Source organism: Choloepus didactylus, chromosome 4 (genome assembly GCF_015220235.1).
Source record: "Choloepus didactylus isolate mChoDid1 chromosome 4, mChoDid1.pri, whole genome shotgun sequence".
Taxonomy (NCBI): domain Eukaryota; kingdom Metazoa; phylum Chordata; class Mammalia; order Pilosa; family Megalonychidae; genus Choloepus; species Choloepus didactylus.
In genome coordinates, this window is record NC_051310.1 from 128,254,816 (window position 1) to 128,271,959 (window position 17,144).

The 17,144-nt window shown below is 48.0% G+C and overlaps 1 protein-coding gene across 7 annotated transcripts in view; it reads left to right on the forward strand.

Annotated features, from left to right (window-relative positions):
• The first annotated feature begins 1,006 nt into the window (after positions 1-1,006).
• MYO5C (myosin VC) overlaps positions 1,007-17,144 on the forward strand; it is a 115,657-nt gene continuing 99,519 nt past the window's right edge. For 2 of the 7 annotated variants that reach the window (XM_037833948.1, XM_037833952.1), the window contains exons 1-2: positions 1,007-1,182; positions 12,397-12,507. In XM_037833948.1, the coding sequence (XP_037689876.1) occupies positions 1,156-1,182; positions 12,397-12,507 (138 nt within the window). In that variant the 5' untranslated portion in view covers positions 1,007-1,155. Of the gene's footprint in view, positions 1,183-9,016; positions 9,269-12,396; positions 12,508-14,802; positions 15,424-16,404; positions 16,726-17,144 lie in introns of those variants that run through there. The other 5 variants (XM_037833953.1, XM_037833950.1, XM_037833951.1 and 2 more) reach the window with 5 other exon arrangements.

Sequence of the window (17,144 nt, forward strand, 5' to 3'; positions counted from 1 at the left end):
TCCTCCTGAAACTCCAGTAAATGATAACTTTAGGATTAAAGAGGCATGAACTCACAAAGAAAAAGAGAATGGAAGAGGAGTGATGGAAACAAAATTTTGGAATGTGAAAGTCACGTAAGTATTAATTTATTTTGTTGACTCAAGAAAGCTGAAGCCTAAGCCTGCAGAAGAGAAGTCTAGAAATAATCTGGTTCACACTGCTCCAAAAGACAGAGGAGTTGGATTTAGAAGTACCAGGTAACACTGAAAGTGTATTTTGCTTTGAGAATTGTCTTAGTTATACATACTTTTATTCCATATAAAATTTAAAATCGTGGTACATGTCTCCAGAAGACTTGCTTTTAGAATTTTTATTCCAATTATATTAGGTTTATATGTTTACTTGGGGAGAATCAACATCTTTGCAATATTAAATATTCCATCCAAGAAAATGGCATAGCTCTCTTTGTATCCAGGCCGTCTTTTTTTGCCCTTTAAGAGAAATTTAAACATTTTCTTTACAAAGGTCAGGAACATTTTGTTAGCTTAATCTCTAAACACTTCATATTTTCATTGATATTGTAAATATCTTATTTTCTATTGTATTTCCTAAATGGTTATTGCTCATACAAAGGAAAATGACTCATTTTTATATGTTGAACTCTCTTAAAGGATCCAATAGTTTGATTCTCTTGAGTTATCTATTTAAGTGATTTATCGTCTGCCCTTTCCAGTAAACACGCCAAGACCTAAGTGAGCCAAAACTTGGACCGGGAACGCCCTAGACCACACTTGTTCCCTCCATGTGAGAAAGAGCTAAACCCCGCTCCACCTTTTTCTTGGCGGAAAGCTGGGCGCTCCCGCCAGGTGGACCCACCTTCCCTCCGAGGGCCTGCGAGGAGGGGGGTCGCCCGCCCCCGCCCCGCTCCAGCCAATAGCGGCGAGGACGCGCCAGGTTGGACCCCTGAGGCCCAATCCCGGGCCGAGTCCTCCTCCCGCTGCTCTCCTCCCCTAGCCGCCAGCCCTCGGGACGCCCGACAGTCTCCAGCTGGGGACCTTCTCTGGCGAGCTGGCCCCGCGGTGATCTACGCTGAGCCCGAGCCAACGGGTTTCCACACCCCGGGGTCCTCCAAGAGCCACCAGCCGCCCTCGAGCTGCCCCTGGCCACTGTCGCCCATGGCGGTGGCCGAGCTGTACACGCAGGTACGCAGGGTCGGCCCCCGGGAGGGAGCCCGGCCGGGTCCGGCGCTGACGCCGCCTGTACCTGGCGCCCGGGCCACACCTGTGCACCTGGCGCAGTCGCCGCCGGGAGGGGCTGGCGGAGCGCCTGGGGGGCCGTGCAGGGCGCGCGGGGGCTGGGGGCGCCGGGCAGCGTAGTCCCCCGAGGGCCCCGGCGTGATCCAGTGTCTGCCGTCCGGGAAGGCGCACTCGGGGGGCTTGGGAACCCCTGGGGACGGGAAGTCCGCGTGGGAGGGCTCCCGGGGCCAGGGGTCGCACGCCCATCCCGGTCTCCCGCGAGTGGCGCACCTCGGCCCCCTTTACCCCTCCACCAGTGAAATCAGAGTAGTTCTCGGGGGCGTGGACACCTCAGATGCGCGCGAAAACGAGTATCTACAATCTTCCTCACCCACCTGGGAGGCCCTTGCACAGCTCGGCATAGACGCTTGTGACCGTAATATTCAGTACGTTCCAGGGTCTCCAAAATGCCAGCACCTGCATTTAGGTTCATCCAGTGCCCGAAGCTGCCTGGCCGTGTGGCCCGGGTTCACTGGTAGTGGCTGTTACGCACTCCGGCGAACCGAGGTGTCCTCGTGCGCTGTCACCGGCTCGTTGTCTAATTTTTATAAGGTGCTTTGTGGTTTATAAAGCACCTTTCTCATACACCCTGACTCGAAGAAACACTCAAGAGCATTTCTCCCCATTGTCTGGAGCGGAAATCTCCTCTTCCCATAGGCCAAGGGTCTCATCTCTTACCGGGGAAGGACACGTTTCCATACCCAGTGGTGCCCGGAACTCTGAGATGAGCTTGATTCGTTATTTGAAAAAAGAATGTGAAACTGTTGGCCCCTTTAACAAAATCTGTTTGAATAGCTGCAAAGCCTTTGCTGCTACACCGCACTCGGGGAGATCTGGTCCCCTAGACATTCAGAAGGATGAGACTAGAATTCATTCATTTCTCCTAACATATGCTCTGGCTTTGTATTTTAAAAGGTGCTTTTACTATAGATATGAAAGATTTTGCTTTAGATACAAAAGAAGTTTCATGGTTTCAGCAAGCCTGTCTTCTACTTTGCTTAATTAGTAACAGTACAAATACAAATCAACCAAACAATATTTTTCCCTCCACTACATTTCCATTAACCAGTGAGACTAAGCACCATCAAGTGTCAAAGAGTGCTTCCTAAATCTTGAACAAAACTACTCTTAGAAGGTACTTTGGAGTACAGAGAAAATTGTTGATGATCAACTTAATGGAAGAACAGTTTTCTCTGAAGCAAAAATACACGATGTGAGCACCCCTGTCGTCAGATGCCTCATACCTCAAATACGAAGTGGCGCAAGGCAGAATGTAGAAGAACTGAGATGGGAGAGTTTTATAGAGACAAGCGTGGATGGAGCCCTGAGGCCCTCCCCTGCCGGCATTCTGTCCACGCAGATAGATGCTCTGGGCGGCCGCCTCCCTGCCAGGGAGCCAGCAGTTTCCACTCTGTTGATCCCAAAGGTGGGGAGCTCCCTGATTTGTGAAACCACCTGCTTGGATTTTAGAGAGTTTGCTTTGTAAAACAGTTCTTTCTTGAACTGAGACAAAATCTAAACCCTCTCCCCTGCTTCCTGACTGTCTCCCCCATCCCACCCATGCAATCTAGCAGATTGTTCTAGAAGTGCCCTCAAATCTAACAGATTGGCCTAAGTCAACGCCTGTGACTGGGGACCCCTTGGCCACATTTAGTCCCCAGGATGCTCTTGTGTCTCTGCACTGTCTTGGCTCCATGATGATTAAAAACAATCTGAAACCCATTTCTGCAACCCAAGCCAAACGCTGACCCTGCAGCAGGGCAGTGGTGGGCTGCCCATCCTGAGATCCCCATGTAGCAGCCAGCTCCTGGGTGTCAGCTGCCCCCATGTGGTGATCTCCAGACTCCCCTCCACATCACTTCACGGGCTGTAACCTGCCTGCCCCCACTCCTTAACCCCCACCTCCGGCCACTGTCTAATCTCCCTTCCTGCAGTAGCCCTGGAAGACTGGCATATTACCCTCCCACCTCCTCCCCACAATAAAACCTTTATTTAGCACTTTCTGTATGCAAAGAACTACACTTGGGGATTAGAAAGATTTTTTTTTAGGTGATAGCCTCTCGAGTTCTCTGACCTGAGATAGGAACACACACCACCTTAATAGGAGATCAAATGTGACAAATGTCATAAGATAGGCACAGAAAGCTTTAGGATTTCAGAGCTAGAAGTGAATTGTTGACAGAAGGACTAACACAAGCAAAAGCAAAGAGGAAGGTACACTTGGCCTTAGACAGGAAATATCAAGTAATTGGGTTTGCTGGGGCCTAGAGGGCACGGAGGAGCAGGGTGGGAGATGGAGCTGAGAAGGGGAGGGTCACGGCCGGCCCCTGAAGACCCCTCGATCAGGGCTTTACATGCTGGCGAGGAACACTGCTAAAGGTTTTCAGTGGGGGGTAGCAGGATATAAGTTAGTGTTTTAGGAAGTTGGAAATGACCATGGTGCCCACGAGACCTTTGGAGTAAAGAGGCTGGAGGCAGGTAGCTAACTTCTCAGGTCATCCTGAGGGTGGCTGGAGGTGAGTCAGGAGAGCGTGTGGAGATCAGGCAAGAGAGCGAGGCTGGGCTGGGGAATCTGCGGGAGAAGGATGAAACCCCAATGGCACTAAGTTTGAGTCTGGAAGACTGAGAGCAAATGGTGCCATTAACAAAACTGGGGACCACAGCAGGAGAAATATGACTTAGGAAAGCTGTGAGGCAAGTTTTGTACCTGCAGAGGCTGGAGTGCTGAGGGGGACTTCCTGGTGGATGTACCCTGGGTGGCTAGAAGTGCTAGAGTCATGGTCATGGTGGGCTGTGGGGCTGGGGCCAGGGGTCTTCTTGGAACCAAGCAGTGAAGGCTTTTCTAAGGGAGAGATGAGGCGGAGGGAGAAGAGGGCTGAGGACTGGGAGATGTATCTGTTCTGGGAGGGAAAGGATGAAAGGGAGCCTGGAATGGCACCAACGCAGAGCAGGAGGAGATAGGGGAGGTGGCCGGCGTCTGGAACCAGAGGAAGAGAGGTTCCAAGAAGGAAGAGGTGCGCCATGTGGGAGAAGGCCCATGAGAGTAGCTGCCAAGGTGCAAAATAACCCATCTCATTTCAGGAGCCTTAGAGATGTTTAGCGTGTTTGATCCAACAGTTCTACTCCTTGGAACTCTCTGGGGGAAACCAGCCTGGACATTCCCCACTTGAACCCCACAGAAGGCTGATGCCTCTTTCGGACTCACCTGACTGGCCAGGGGTCCTGCCTCATTGCATCATCTCCCCGCTTGTACCTTGGTTCACATTCTGCAAACTCCTTGCAGTTTGTGCGATGCATTCCTGCGATTTCGCCCTCTATGCCAGGGTACACGGGGCTCCCTCTGCCTGAAACATGTCTTCTTTGCTCCCTAGCACTTGCACCTTCCAAATTCAACTTTTGCAGTGCCTCTTCTGAGAAGTCTGTGCAACAAGTCCCTCTTCGTGTGTATCTCCATCCGGGCACCATCCACCTTGACTTTCAGCAGCTCATTAATTCTGTCTCCCCTGCTTGACCAAGAGCTTCTGGGGAACAAGGAGCAGTGGAGGGCTCAATAAATGCTTGATGTGTGTATGAATGAATAATGAATGAATGAGTTTTTCTGCTTACAGAAAAAACTTTGGGCATGAAAATGATACAGATGATGGTTATTTTTATCTCATAGTCTTTGAGCTCTTCTTAGGTGCTGGATGTCTTTTTAAGAATGTACATGCTTTCTTTCCTTTAACCCTAATAAACAGGATGCTGTACTAGATGCTGTTATCCCAATTTTACAAATGACTCAGGTTAAGTAAATTGCCTAGGGTACACAGAGGTGATGGATAAAAGCCTAATCTCTTAATACCCCCCACTGCTCCTCCTTGGTTTCTCCACCTTTATCATCCTCCTCATCACGGGATCTGACCTTTTCCCCTCATGTAGAGGGCTCATGAGAAGTTCACCCACTTCGTAGATACCTCCCCCAGTACTTGCTGATTTGTCATATTATTCCTTATATACCAAATATAACCAACCCCAATGTCCAACAAGAAGAGTACAGCTAAGGAAATTATAGAAGACCCACATGTTAGAATAGTATTAAATCATTAGAAGTGCTACTTATGAGGAGTTCATAACATGGAAAAATGCTTATGTTACGTGAAAAAATAGGGACATAAAAAGCATACATATGGTGTAATCATGATATAAAAAATAGGATACAACAGAAAAAAGACCATGTGTGTAAATAAATAAAGATGGGGATGTCAGGTGTCCTATGAACTGCAGAGAAGACAACGAGGATGAAGGCTGAGAAAGGGTAATTAGATTTGATTACTAAGGGGTCCTTGGAGTTGCTTCTCTTCTAGAAGGGGGGAGCCTGAGCATGGTCATGGGTTGAAACCTGAAGACATAAGAAGGGCACAAGGCACGGGTTAGCCTCAGAAAGGAATGGGGGACCTGGGGCCCTTGTGGCAGGAGTTGAAGACATGGAGATATTTAGAGAGAAACAAGGAAGCCAAGGGGACTTGACAACTGCTGTGAGTGAGGGTGGGTCGGACTTAGAGCCTAAGGAGAGTGACAGTTTTGCCAACCTTACTCTCACAACATCCTTCCAGGAAGTGATTCCTGGATCCTTTCTCCATCCTGGCCACCCTCCTCTGAATGAATTTCAATACCCTGATGCCCATGTTAGGGGGATCTGGTCTGTTCAGCCGCAGGTACCGAGAAAATGTGGTTCTTCAGCCTCCTGTGAGTCTCCCTCAGTGCAGCCAAGCATTATCTTAGTGCTTTTGTTTGTTTTAAGCAGAGCTGGTACACGCTCTGCCCCTGGGAGGCCCCAGGCGTGTCCTGGTTCTGCCCTACTCACTGGGTGACTCTGAGTTTCTGCACCTCTAAAATGGATTTAAAAATGGTGCTTACCATCTTGGAGGCTATTGTAAGGATTAAATGATCTTTGTAAATCCATTAGCATATAATGCTTAACCAAGGTTAGTTGTTTTTGATGTTGATACTATTATAATTCAGTTGGTTTTTGGAACCAAAATACTGAGCTTTACATTTATCCCTGTTAAGTTTTCCATCTTGATCTTTAGTGCCCAACAGTTTTGCAACTTGTCAAAACTTTTTGAATACGGATTCTGCCTTTGGCTAATTAATCTTTCCATCTGCATATTTGATATACATCCATTTTGATTTTTCATCTAAGACATTGGTGAAAGGGCTGAATGGAGGGGGAGGCAATAGGGCTGTGTGGCATGCCTCTACAGACCTTTATTAAGGTTTCTTTTGCTCATGAATTAGGGCTCAGCTACAGATTTATTAATTATATTACCCTTTAACCATCCATTTCTCTCACTTGTGCATGAAAAACTCACAAAACATGTTCCCAGACGCTCTGCTGAAACTCACATGTGCAAGATCAAGAGAAGTGTCTTGATTTGCCAGTTGAGGGTCCCTGTCTAAAGGAAGGTCAAATTTCAGGTTAATGATTTTCCACTTGAGTGTAATAAGCAACTTTTAGACTTGTTTATATCATTAACACCTCTGGAAAATTAGATTTATCCACTGTATTATTTATGGGAAGTTCAAAATAAGTTAGAAAGGTAGGGGGAGCAAATACTAAAATACCAAGTTTTAGACTTAAATGATACATCTAAACTACTGGGAATTTGAAATGTTGTTCAACATTTGTTTATGGAGTGCTAGCTTTAGGAGTCATCGCATGGGGTTCTGGGGTCCCAAAGACAGGCCTCTTGAAGTTCATTGCCATTTGGGGAGATGGGAAGTAACTTGGAAGCCTGCAGAAGGGGCAAGGAGAGCTCTAAAGGGAAGTATCCACCCCACCTGGGTGGAGGGTGGCAGGGAAAGTGACATAGATAAGGAGAGTCTGGAGCTGATGCCTGACTGCTCAGAGCAATGTGCTCCCTGATGGTGAGAAGATTAGTGGATGTGGGGGTGGAGGGAACAGAAATGCAAGGGCACAGAGGCAAAGAAGAGTTTGGCATGTTCCAGAAACTGCTAGTGGTTTGGAGTACCAGCACGCAGAGGGAGAACTGAAAAGGGGGTGAGGCCTGCATAGAAAAATTGGTTAGGATGGTGGTTCTCCAGGCCTGGCTGTTCATCAGAATCTAGAAGGTCTTTCAGAGCTTCCATCGGGCCACGCCCCAGCCACAGGAATTCTGATTCAGGTCTGGGTGAGGGAATCTGTATGTCTGAAGGAACCCAGTGATCAGCCTGGTTTAAATTGCACTCGGCAGGCTGTTGCTCCACTTGGGAGAAGATCGGGGTGGACAAGAACAGACAGGCGAGACCTGTTTAAGGTGCAGACTTACCAGCAGGGGGTGACCATTTGGTGTTGGGCTGGAGAAAAGAAGGGAGGTCAGGGTTATCCCCGGTTTCTGACCTGATGGGCAAGAGAACCAAGGAGAAGGCGTGGGTTTGGGACAGGCATAATGATCAGCCAAGTTTGCAGTTTGTTGATTTTGAGTCTCCAAGGCCTTTGAGGGGTTGAAGTTGGAGAGTCAGTTGGGCACGTGCTGACTTCCCTGGAGAGACTGGGCTGGAGGTCTCCCCAGCTGGCAGGTGTGCGGGCAGTGGTGGAAGCGTGAGAAGGGAGGAGGCTGTGCAGAAACGGCTTGTCAGGAGGAGAGGCCAGGCCAGGACCTTGGGAGGAGTGGGAGGAGGCAGGAGAGCCTGGGAAGAGGTCTGCAAGGAATGAGGGAGGAGGAGGAAGAGGAGGAGAGGGTGGATGGGGTCACCGTCCGCTCTGACTGGCTTAGGGTATAGAAGCTCCCTTCCAGGCCACCGAAGGCTCTAGGAAGGAAACTCGTTCCAATCCACACTCCATGTAATGTCTTCAAGCCATTTTTTCTGGGCAGCAGGCTCCCTCAAAAAGCAGGCACTGTGAGAAGACGCTGCTGTAATCTCACCGGTGCCTGGGGGTGGGAGGATTCGGGCATGTTCTTGGGACCATGGTGGCCTGAGGGTCAGCGGTCCCAAAGCCTCTGCCTCACGCTGGAGCCTCTCTTGGGTCCGATTCACCCGCTTCCCCTCCGCAGGGGCATCCCCAGAAAGGTGTGGGAGGCGGCCTCTCTTCCGCCTTGGCGCTGGCCCCAGGCTCTTGCGCCCGGGAAGGAAAAGCACAGGGGGAGGTCATTTGAGAGCCAGTCACGTTGTTTGCACGGACTACATTTATTTGTCTAAATGCAACAAAGTTAGCTCTTCCTCGGGTTTGAAAGGTTGCCTTGTGGGAAGAGGAATGTGATGACGGAGGGGAGGGAAGGAATGGGTGTGACTTAACATGAAACTGAGTGAACTGCGTGTCGTGTTTACTTACCAGGCTGGGTCTCCGCGGCCGGGCTCTCGGCTCTGGGAGATTGGCAGCGTTTCCCTGTGGAGGCTCCAGGATCCAGCGGGGTGTGTGGGCAGCCTGGGGGAACTGGTTATATTTGTCCTAATACTGCCTACCATTTGATACTACTTTTAGCTGAAACAAACCAAGGAAACAAATCCAAGCCGGTTGCTCTGAGAGCATTTGGACTGTCAGCAGATGGTTGCAGTCGGGAGTTAAGGGTTACTTTCAGGACAGATTCATTTAATGAACAAGTCTTTACACTGGGAGTCAAGGGCCCTGGCTCCACTTGGCTCCTGGTCCTCTGGCACTCTGTGTGGTGTTCAGGAAGTTATTGCCCTCTCTGTGCTTTGGTTTGGAGATCAGTAAAATGAGAGGATGGATTGGCTTAGTGACTCTTACGTTACTTCTCAGAGCCCCGGAAGTCTTCCCTGGGACCTCACATCCAGGCCTACCTCGGCTGTCACCAGAACACCTCTGCTTTGACCCGTTTCACACGGTGGGCTGCCACCATTTCATTTGAAGGAAGCTTTCTGCCACTTTCTAAAAGTATCCGACAAACAACTCGGAGAAGACGATCTCCAAGGACCTTTTCAGATCTAAAATTCTACAGTGGCTGATTCTTGATACTTTGGGGTGTGCCATTAACGATTTGAGTTTTACAAGGTTAGCAATAAATATTTTCATTAGCAGAGCTGAGGTAGGGAACACGTAGCCCATGGCGACAAGGATGTGGGTGTGCATGTCGACAGGTGTGTGTGTGCTGTGAGGCGTGGGTGTCTGGGGTTTGGGGGTGAGGTTCCCACCCACGCACCTGCATGGGCGTGGGTGCCTTGGTCTGTGTCACTCCCTGCAAGTCATTCTTCATCTCTGTGTCAAAACTTACCTGTCCCATGTCACATTTCTGCGAGCTTCTGTTCTCACTCAGTTGTCCAGAATTAAAGCAACTCCGGCAACTGACTTCTTTGATAGCCAGCCATTGTTTATGGTTAAGCGAGGCATTTTACACTAATAGATATGTTCCTCATCCAACATGGTTCTAGTCTAGTACTTGTACCCTGAAGTTTGTTTTCTATTCATTTTTATTTCCTCTAACACCTTATTACAAAAATTCTAAACAAACAGCAAAGCTGAAAGAATTTTATAGGGAGCACCAACCTAAACACTGAGATTTTAGCATGGACATTTTGTCACGTTTGTTGCCTCATATATCTATCCATCTATCTATCCCTCCATTCAGCCATCAAGCTGTCTTAGTTTTTAAAGCATGTTAGAGTAAATTGCAGACATCAATACATGTGTTCCTAAATACTTGAGTATGCATATCCTTAAAGTTCCATATTTCTTTAGTTCTTTTGTATAAATTTTACAGACAATGAAATGCACAAATCTTATGTCTAAATTTTACAGACAATGAAATGCACAAATCTTATGTCTAAATTTTACAGACAATGAAATGCACAAATCTTATGTCTAAATTTTACAGACAATGAAATGCACAAATCTTATGTCTAAATTTTACAGACAATGAAATGCACAAATCTTATGTCTACATTCTGTGGGGTTTGAAAAATGCTTACACCTGTGTAACCCAGGCCCTGTCAAGATAGAAAATGCTACAATCAGCCAGAAAGTTCCCTTGTGCCCCCTCACTCACTCCCCAGTCCTAACCACCCCCAGAGGCCACCACTGTTCTGATTCTTTTTCATCGTAAATTAGTTTGACCTGTCCTAGCACATCATTTGACAGTATGTATACAGCATGTACTCGTTTGCGGAAGGCTTCTTTGAGTCAGCACAATGCCTCTGAGATTCATCCTGGTTCTGGTGTTTATCAATAGTTCATTCCTTTTTATTGCTAAGTAGTATTCCATGGGAAGGATATGCCACAATTATGTTTTTTTAATTCAGTCTCATACTGATGGACACCTAATCTGTTTCTCCTTTTTGGCTAATATGAATAAAGTTACTGTGCACATTCATATGGACATCTTTTTGTGGACATATATTTTGATATTTGCTTTTAAAAATACATATGTATTGTTTATTCTGATTATAGGAGTAATATATATGTAACTTGGAGAAAATATATAAAACTATAATGGAGAAAGTTGAAATGTCATGATTTTATTGCCCAGAATTTGTTTTGTAACTGGAAATTCCTGAGGTACAGTCCCTCAACCCAAAGGAATATTTCCTCAGGTCAGAAGGTCCCAGCAGACCCCCGGCCATGTGTTCAGCAGCTGCCTGTGGCCGGGTCCTTATTTGGCTGTGAAGAAACAGAGGCTCACAAAGGGCAGCTTTTTGTTTGTGTTTGTCCTCAGAACCTAGGATGGTGCCAGATGCAATTTCAGTGCCTGGTGACAATCTATTTGGAAGGATGGCAGGCACTTAAAAAATGTGTAACTTTTCCCTCTTTAGAATGTGTAACAAAAGTTCCCTATTGTAACAAGAGTTCCCTTTACAACAAGAAAGTCTGTTTGTCACTGTGAAGGACAATGCCAGAGAACCTTTGGCTTGTCAGTGTAAGGAAGTGGAAAAGAGAAGTCCCTGGGGGATGCTGTAGGGACAGCCCCGGACTGGCTATTCCTCCCAGCTCTGCCCCTGGGGAACGTGGAGGCCTTAGGTCCAGTTTGCTTTGGGAAATGAGGGTTAGACTCTGGGTGGTCTTTTGGGTGTTGTCCAGATCTGGGATCCTGAACCTTTGAAACAGGAGCTTTCCTAGGTGCTGCTTAATGTCCCCCTGTTAGTGTCTCCCAATTCTTGTTATTGTCAGTCTGGCTGTGTCCTAGCACATCTAGGGTTGCCACATTGATAGAAACCACTGATACATGAGAAGAGAAAAGCACGTAACACATATGCACATGCAGCTCTGAGTCAGAGGAAGACCATGAGACCTTTCCTTCTTGGTAACCCAGTGCCGTGCCCTACGCATACATATTAGATGCTTAGCAAGTGTTTGTGGATTGAATGAATGATTGAATGGTTACAGGAGAATATGAGAATGTGGCATCTAGGTGGAAGAGCGAGAGGAGTCAGTGCATGATGGAGACAGCACGTGCAGAGGGGACAGAGGAACGGATCATAGGACCCTATGTTGACAGCTGCAGTCTAAGGACATGACAGTCACTCGTCTATCTTTAGCAGCTTTCAGGTGCCACCAGTCTGCAGAGTGAGCCTTCCTGTATGGGAGTGTGACTATTAGAGATGATCCAGCAGGGGGGGTGGGGGGTGCAGCAAAGTCTGGACTTCTGCGTTTCCCATGGTGGGAGTCCCTGGCTGCTAACCATCATGCTGCTGCTGATCTGACAATATTTCTGTAGCATTTTACAAAGTGCTTTCAAGTACATAGTCTAGTTGAATTTCCCAGGAGCAGGTATGGTTGCACCCATTTTATGAATAAGAATAATGAGGTACAAGAAGCTAAATGCCTGGCCCAAGTCAAGCAGTGGGGAACCAAATCCTTCCGTTTCAATTCTTATAGCCAGCACTCAGATCTAACCATTAAAGGACCCACGGATTTCCTTTCAGCCTCAGGCTCTCCGTTTTCATAGTGTATCTAGAAGGATTTGGGAATTCCATTACCCATAAAATGTAGCAATGGAACAGCTAGACCTGGTGCATTGCAGACACACTGAAGTTTGCTTCATAAGCAAAGATTAGTTAAAAATATTCCTGGTCAAGGAATTGACCTAGTGGACAGAAAAAAAAACCCTCCTGTGACTAATCATCTAATGATCTGTGTTATTGTGTTCAAAGTGCTGAAATTAAAGTCTGTCTTATTCTGTTGTTCAGTACAACAGGGTTTGGATTCCTGATCCTGAAGAAGTTTGGAAGTCTGCTGAAATCGCAAAGGACTACAGAGCTGGAGACAAAGTCCTGCGACTCCTGCTGGAGGATGGAACGGTGAGGGTCCATGGCGAGGGTCCATGCTGTTTGTAGCTGCAATAATGTTTAAAGGGGTAACTGGGGGGAGGGGCAGATGGTCCCTGTGGGAGCAGCCCAGGCATGCATGAGGGAGCACCAGCACCCCCCAAAAGGCCAACCGGGGCTGTGCATCCCCTGATGCATTCGTCTCATCCCTGCCCCGCAGAGAAGGGACACAGTGCCCCACAGGAGCCGGCTCTCACTGTCATGAGGAAGTGAGGACCGGTGCAGGAGGCAGCGCTATGCCCCCAGGCTGAGTTTCAGGATATTGTTTGGAGAAGCCAAGAAATGATCAGCTGTTTTGCTCTAGGGCTCAGCAGAGAGACTGGCATAGACTAGAAACTCTTGGAGGGAAGTAGTTTGCGCCTAAGGCAAAAGCTGGTAGAAAGAGCATTGAGATGGGAAGAGGAAGAGAATAGAGAAGAGGGATAGCAAATGGGAAAGGAGGGGGAGATGGAGGAGGAGACAGGAGAATGGAGGGAGGGAAAGTCAGTTTCTGGATGTATGGGAAGATTGGGGCCTCCAGGAGGGAGTGTGACAGGAGGCAGGGGACAGGATGACGGCTCTGTATGTCATGAGGAGGAGCCTCTGTCAGTGCTGGGAGGTGAGGGAGATGCAGAGGATGAACTTCCACAGTTGTTTCTATGATGGAAAGTGCCGTGAGGCATTTCTTTCAAAGCCTGCATGTGGCCTTTGGTGATCTAGCACCTGAAGATTTTGCATTTGCTTTAGGAATCTACTGTGAGTAACCCTGCCACTTTCCCACCATAGCTGTGCAGGCCTCCCACCAGATGCTAGCTATGGTGATTTTATATTGTTTAGAATCAAGGGTCTGGACACAGAGCCAGACAGAGGATTTGTACTCCATCTGATGTCAGAAGTGGTCTGGGGAATCTTGTATGAACATTAAAATGTGGGATTTCTGGGGTATGTAAGTGATCTCTGTAGAGAATGGGACATACTGTTTTCATTCAGACAGTCCTGGATTTGGGGGCATTTCCTGAGACCCCGGGAAGAGACATGAGCGTAGTGGTAAAGGGCAGGCACATTCTCCAGAATCAGACTTGTTCCAGTTTGCTAATGCTGCCGTTAGGCAAAATAGCAGAAATGGATTGGCTTTTATAAAGGAGGTTTTATTTGGTTACAAAGTTACAGTTCTGAGGCCATAAAAGTGTCCAAACTGAGGCATCAACAACCTTCACTGAAGAATGGCTGATGGCATCCAGGACGCCTCTGTCAGCTGGGAAGGCACGTGGCTGGTGTCTGCTGTTCCTTTGCTCACAAGTTGCATTTCAAAATGGCTTTCTCCAAAATGACTCTGGATCTCTCTTAGCTTCTTCAGCTCCTGTGTATCTAAGCACCGGGGTCCATCCTTAGCTTCTCTGGAGCAAACTGTGGGCTAACATCTCCAAACGTCTTCAAGCATCTCCCAGTGTCAGCGTCAGTGTCAGCTCTTAGCTTCTCTCTGAAATGTCCCTTTCAGCTGCTTTGAGCTACTGTTTGTGAGCTCTTTTATAGGATTAAATCAAGACCCATCCTGAATGGGTGGGTCCATATCTCTATGGAAATAATTTAATCAAAGATTTCACCCACAGTTGACTGAGTCACATCTCCATGGAAACACTCAATCAAAAGATTCCAGTCTAATCCACAGTAATAGGTCTGCTCCCACAAGAGTTCATTAAAGAATATGGCCTTGAGAGGGCATAGTATATCCAAACTGGCACAAGACTGTGGATTCAAATCTTGGCCTGGCTGCTTGCTAAGCCTTGACACGGGGTCCCTGGGTATCCTCACATGTAAAAGCACCTATGTCACAGGTTGCTGAAGACCAAATGAGATGACTTGTGCCAGTGCAAGAGAGACATGGCGAGAGAATGATGCTGTGGGACCCTTTTCCATCAGTAACTCCTTGTGGCATTTATTGAGTACCTCCTGTGGACAACCAAGATTCTGATCAGACAGTTTTTCCTGGGGAGAAAACCCTCAGGATGGCAGTTGGAAAGCAGTTTGCTGCATTGGTGCTGTCAGCTGGGCCTCAGGTGGCTGCTGCCAGGGGAGGAGGGGAGAGGCAGGTGGGAAGGCAGACAGCCCAGCTGCTCTCTAACTTAACCCCATGTCCTAGTGCTGTTAGGGACAAAGCCTGCTTTGTGTAGGAAATGTCATCTCTGCCTCCAACTGTCAGTCTGATGTTCTTCACATGTTCTCCCCTCCCTCCAAAAACTGTCTCTCACTCTCTCTTTTTCTCTGTCTCCTTGTCTGTCTATCTGTCAGTGTTTCTGTCACACGCACACACAATGACTGAACTGGAAAGGGGGGTTGCTGAGTCTAAACAGAAAATCTGACAGTGACAAGACAGCCACATGAAGATGGAGGCAGAGATGGGAGAGCTTCATCTACGAGTCAAGGAAGACAAATTGCCAGCAAAACAGCAGAAGCTGGAAGAGGCAAGGAAGGGTCCTTCCCTTGCAGGCTTCAGAGGGAGCACAGCCCTGCCAGCACCTCGATTTCAGACTCTGGCCTCCAGAACTGTGAGATGATGAATTTCTGTTGTTTCAAGGCACTGAGTTTGTGGTACTTTGGTTACAGCTGCCCTAGGACCCTAAGGCACTGTCCCTGCCCAGCCTCATCCTCAGGCCCCCTGTGATAGCAAAGCCCAGCTCAGGATGAGGCCTTGCCACAAAGGAGTGCAACAGATTAAGTCTAGGAACTGTTACTGGAACTGTTAGAAAAGAAAAGCTGTTTCCCTCAGAACTGCTATCCTGTGAGGATGCAAGGTGGCAGCTACTTGCAGCTATTTTTATTCCTTGTGGGAAGAGCATGCTTGAGAATGAAATCGGCACAGAGAAGAGAGCCATGAGTAGGAGGAAGTGAAAGAAAGAGAAACTGAAAAATGTACTTCTTGGGCCCCTGGATCCAACCATATCTGAAGCTTGATAGCCCTAGATATTTTTTCCAGTTTTATTAACTAATAGTACATTCTTTTTTTTTTTTTTTTTTTTTTTGCTTCAGCCAGTTTCATTTGTGTTTCTGACACTTGTGATATAACTCTTGAATGAATATACCCTTTCTCTTCTGGATTTTCAAACTCTCCCCCTCTTCTTGTTCTCAGTCTATGGCTAGACTCAAGCCACTTCAAATCCTCTGTGCAAAAAGGCAGAGTTTAAACACATCAGCCATGCACACATAAATATTACATGTACATATATATACTCAGACCTTCCTAAGAATAAAAATCCTCTTCAACCTGACATCTCCCCCTGCTACAGCATCTGTCCCCACCACGTACCCCTTTCTCCTGCTTCCTTGCCTCTTCCCGGCCCCTCACCTCGCCCATCTAGCTTCCACTCACTCCCCACATCCCCGATGCTGCCCCTGCAGAGCCCCCTCTTCAATGATAGAATCCATACACCCTGCTATTCGGCAGCCTGCCACTTGGCTGTACCCCCACCCATTGAAAGCCTCACCTGATAGTACAGTCCATCTGCTATTTTCCACCATCTTCCACTTGCCTCCTGTGTGGTGGGGGGCCAAGGAGCTGCTGTCCCCCTAGCCCCCGCTTCCCTCTTCATTTGGTGACCTTCCGCTCCAGGCAGTCACATGCACAGCTCCCTGTAAAGAGCTCCCCACCCGAGCTCCACCAGACCTCACTCCTCCCACAGGACCCGCCCTTCTAACCACCCCCAGAACTCCTCCCCCGAGACGGCCCCAACGACTCACCATCCCTCCAAGCTGCTCCTCACTCTCGGCCAGTATCCCCCTTTCCTCCCCACCCACCCACCAAAGGGAAAAAACAAAACAAACAGAAAATCTCAGACAAGGAAAGTAAAAATTGTGTATACCAAGTAAGTTTTTTGTTTTTATTTTCAAATAAAGATTGAGGCCCACAAATACAGTTGCTGTGGTAACGACCGAGCAGGCAGCTACTCTGAGATTCATGTCCAATGGTCCTGGATTGCCTTGAGCTGCTCTCCTAATGCACAACAGACAGACAGACAAAATCCCCTCGCCTCTCCACACTGGCAGGAGGCATCGTGATGGTGAAAGGGCCCTGGCTTCCCGCCAGTCAGACTCACATTAACTGGGTGACCTTAGACAACTTAACCTCTCGGAACCCGTCTCATTACCTGGAAACGGAGCTAGTGATGCCTGCCTTGGAGGGCAGCTTTGAGGAGTAACCAAAACAACCAGTGCTAGGTGCGTGGCTTGGGGTCTGCACAGCAGGCACTTTGTGGCGCTGTTCTAGGACCGTGTACCAAATAGAAGCCACCGATCTGACAGGATTCCAGGAAGGCAGCCCGGGAAGGTGGGAGGAAAACAAATTCACTGTTTTGTCTTACCCAAGGCACTTTACCTCTTGGGCTTCATTTCTCCACCTTGTGAAATGAGGGTGGAGGAAGTTCTGACAGTTGGTAATAAGGTCCCTTTGATGCTCTGACGAGCATTTTGAGAGCCCAGTTGCCTGTGGTGTTGATGCCACAAGGCATGCTAGTCCTCGCCTTCATCCTGTTTAAGCGCCTACAATTGGATGACCAGCTTCAGTCAGTGGAAGGGAGTCCACCTGGGAGAGTCACTCAGCCTGGGGCGGAGGATGCTAGGAGCAGGCTGCCCTGCAG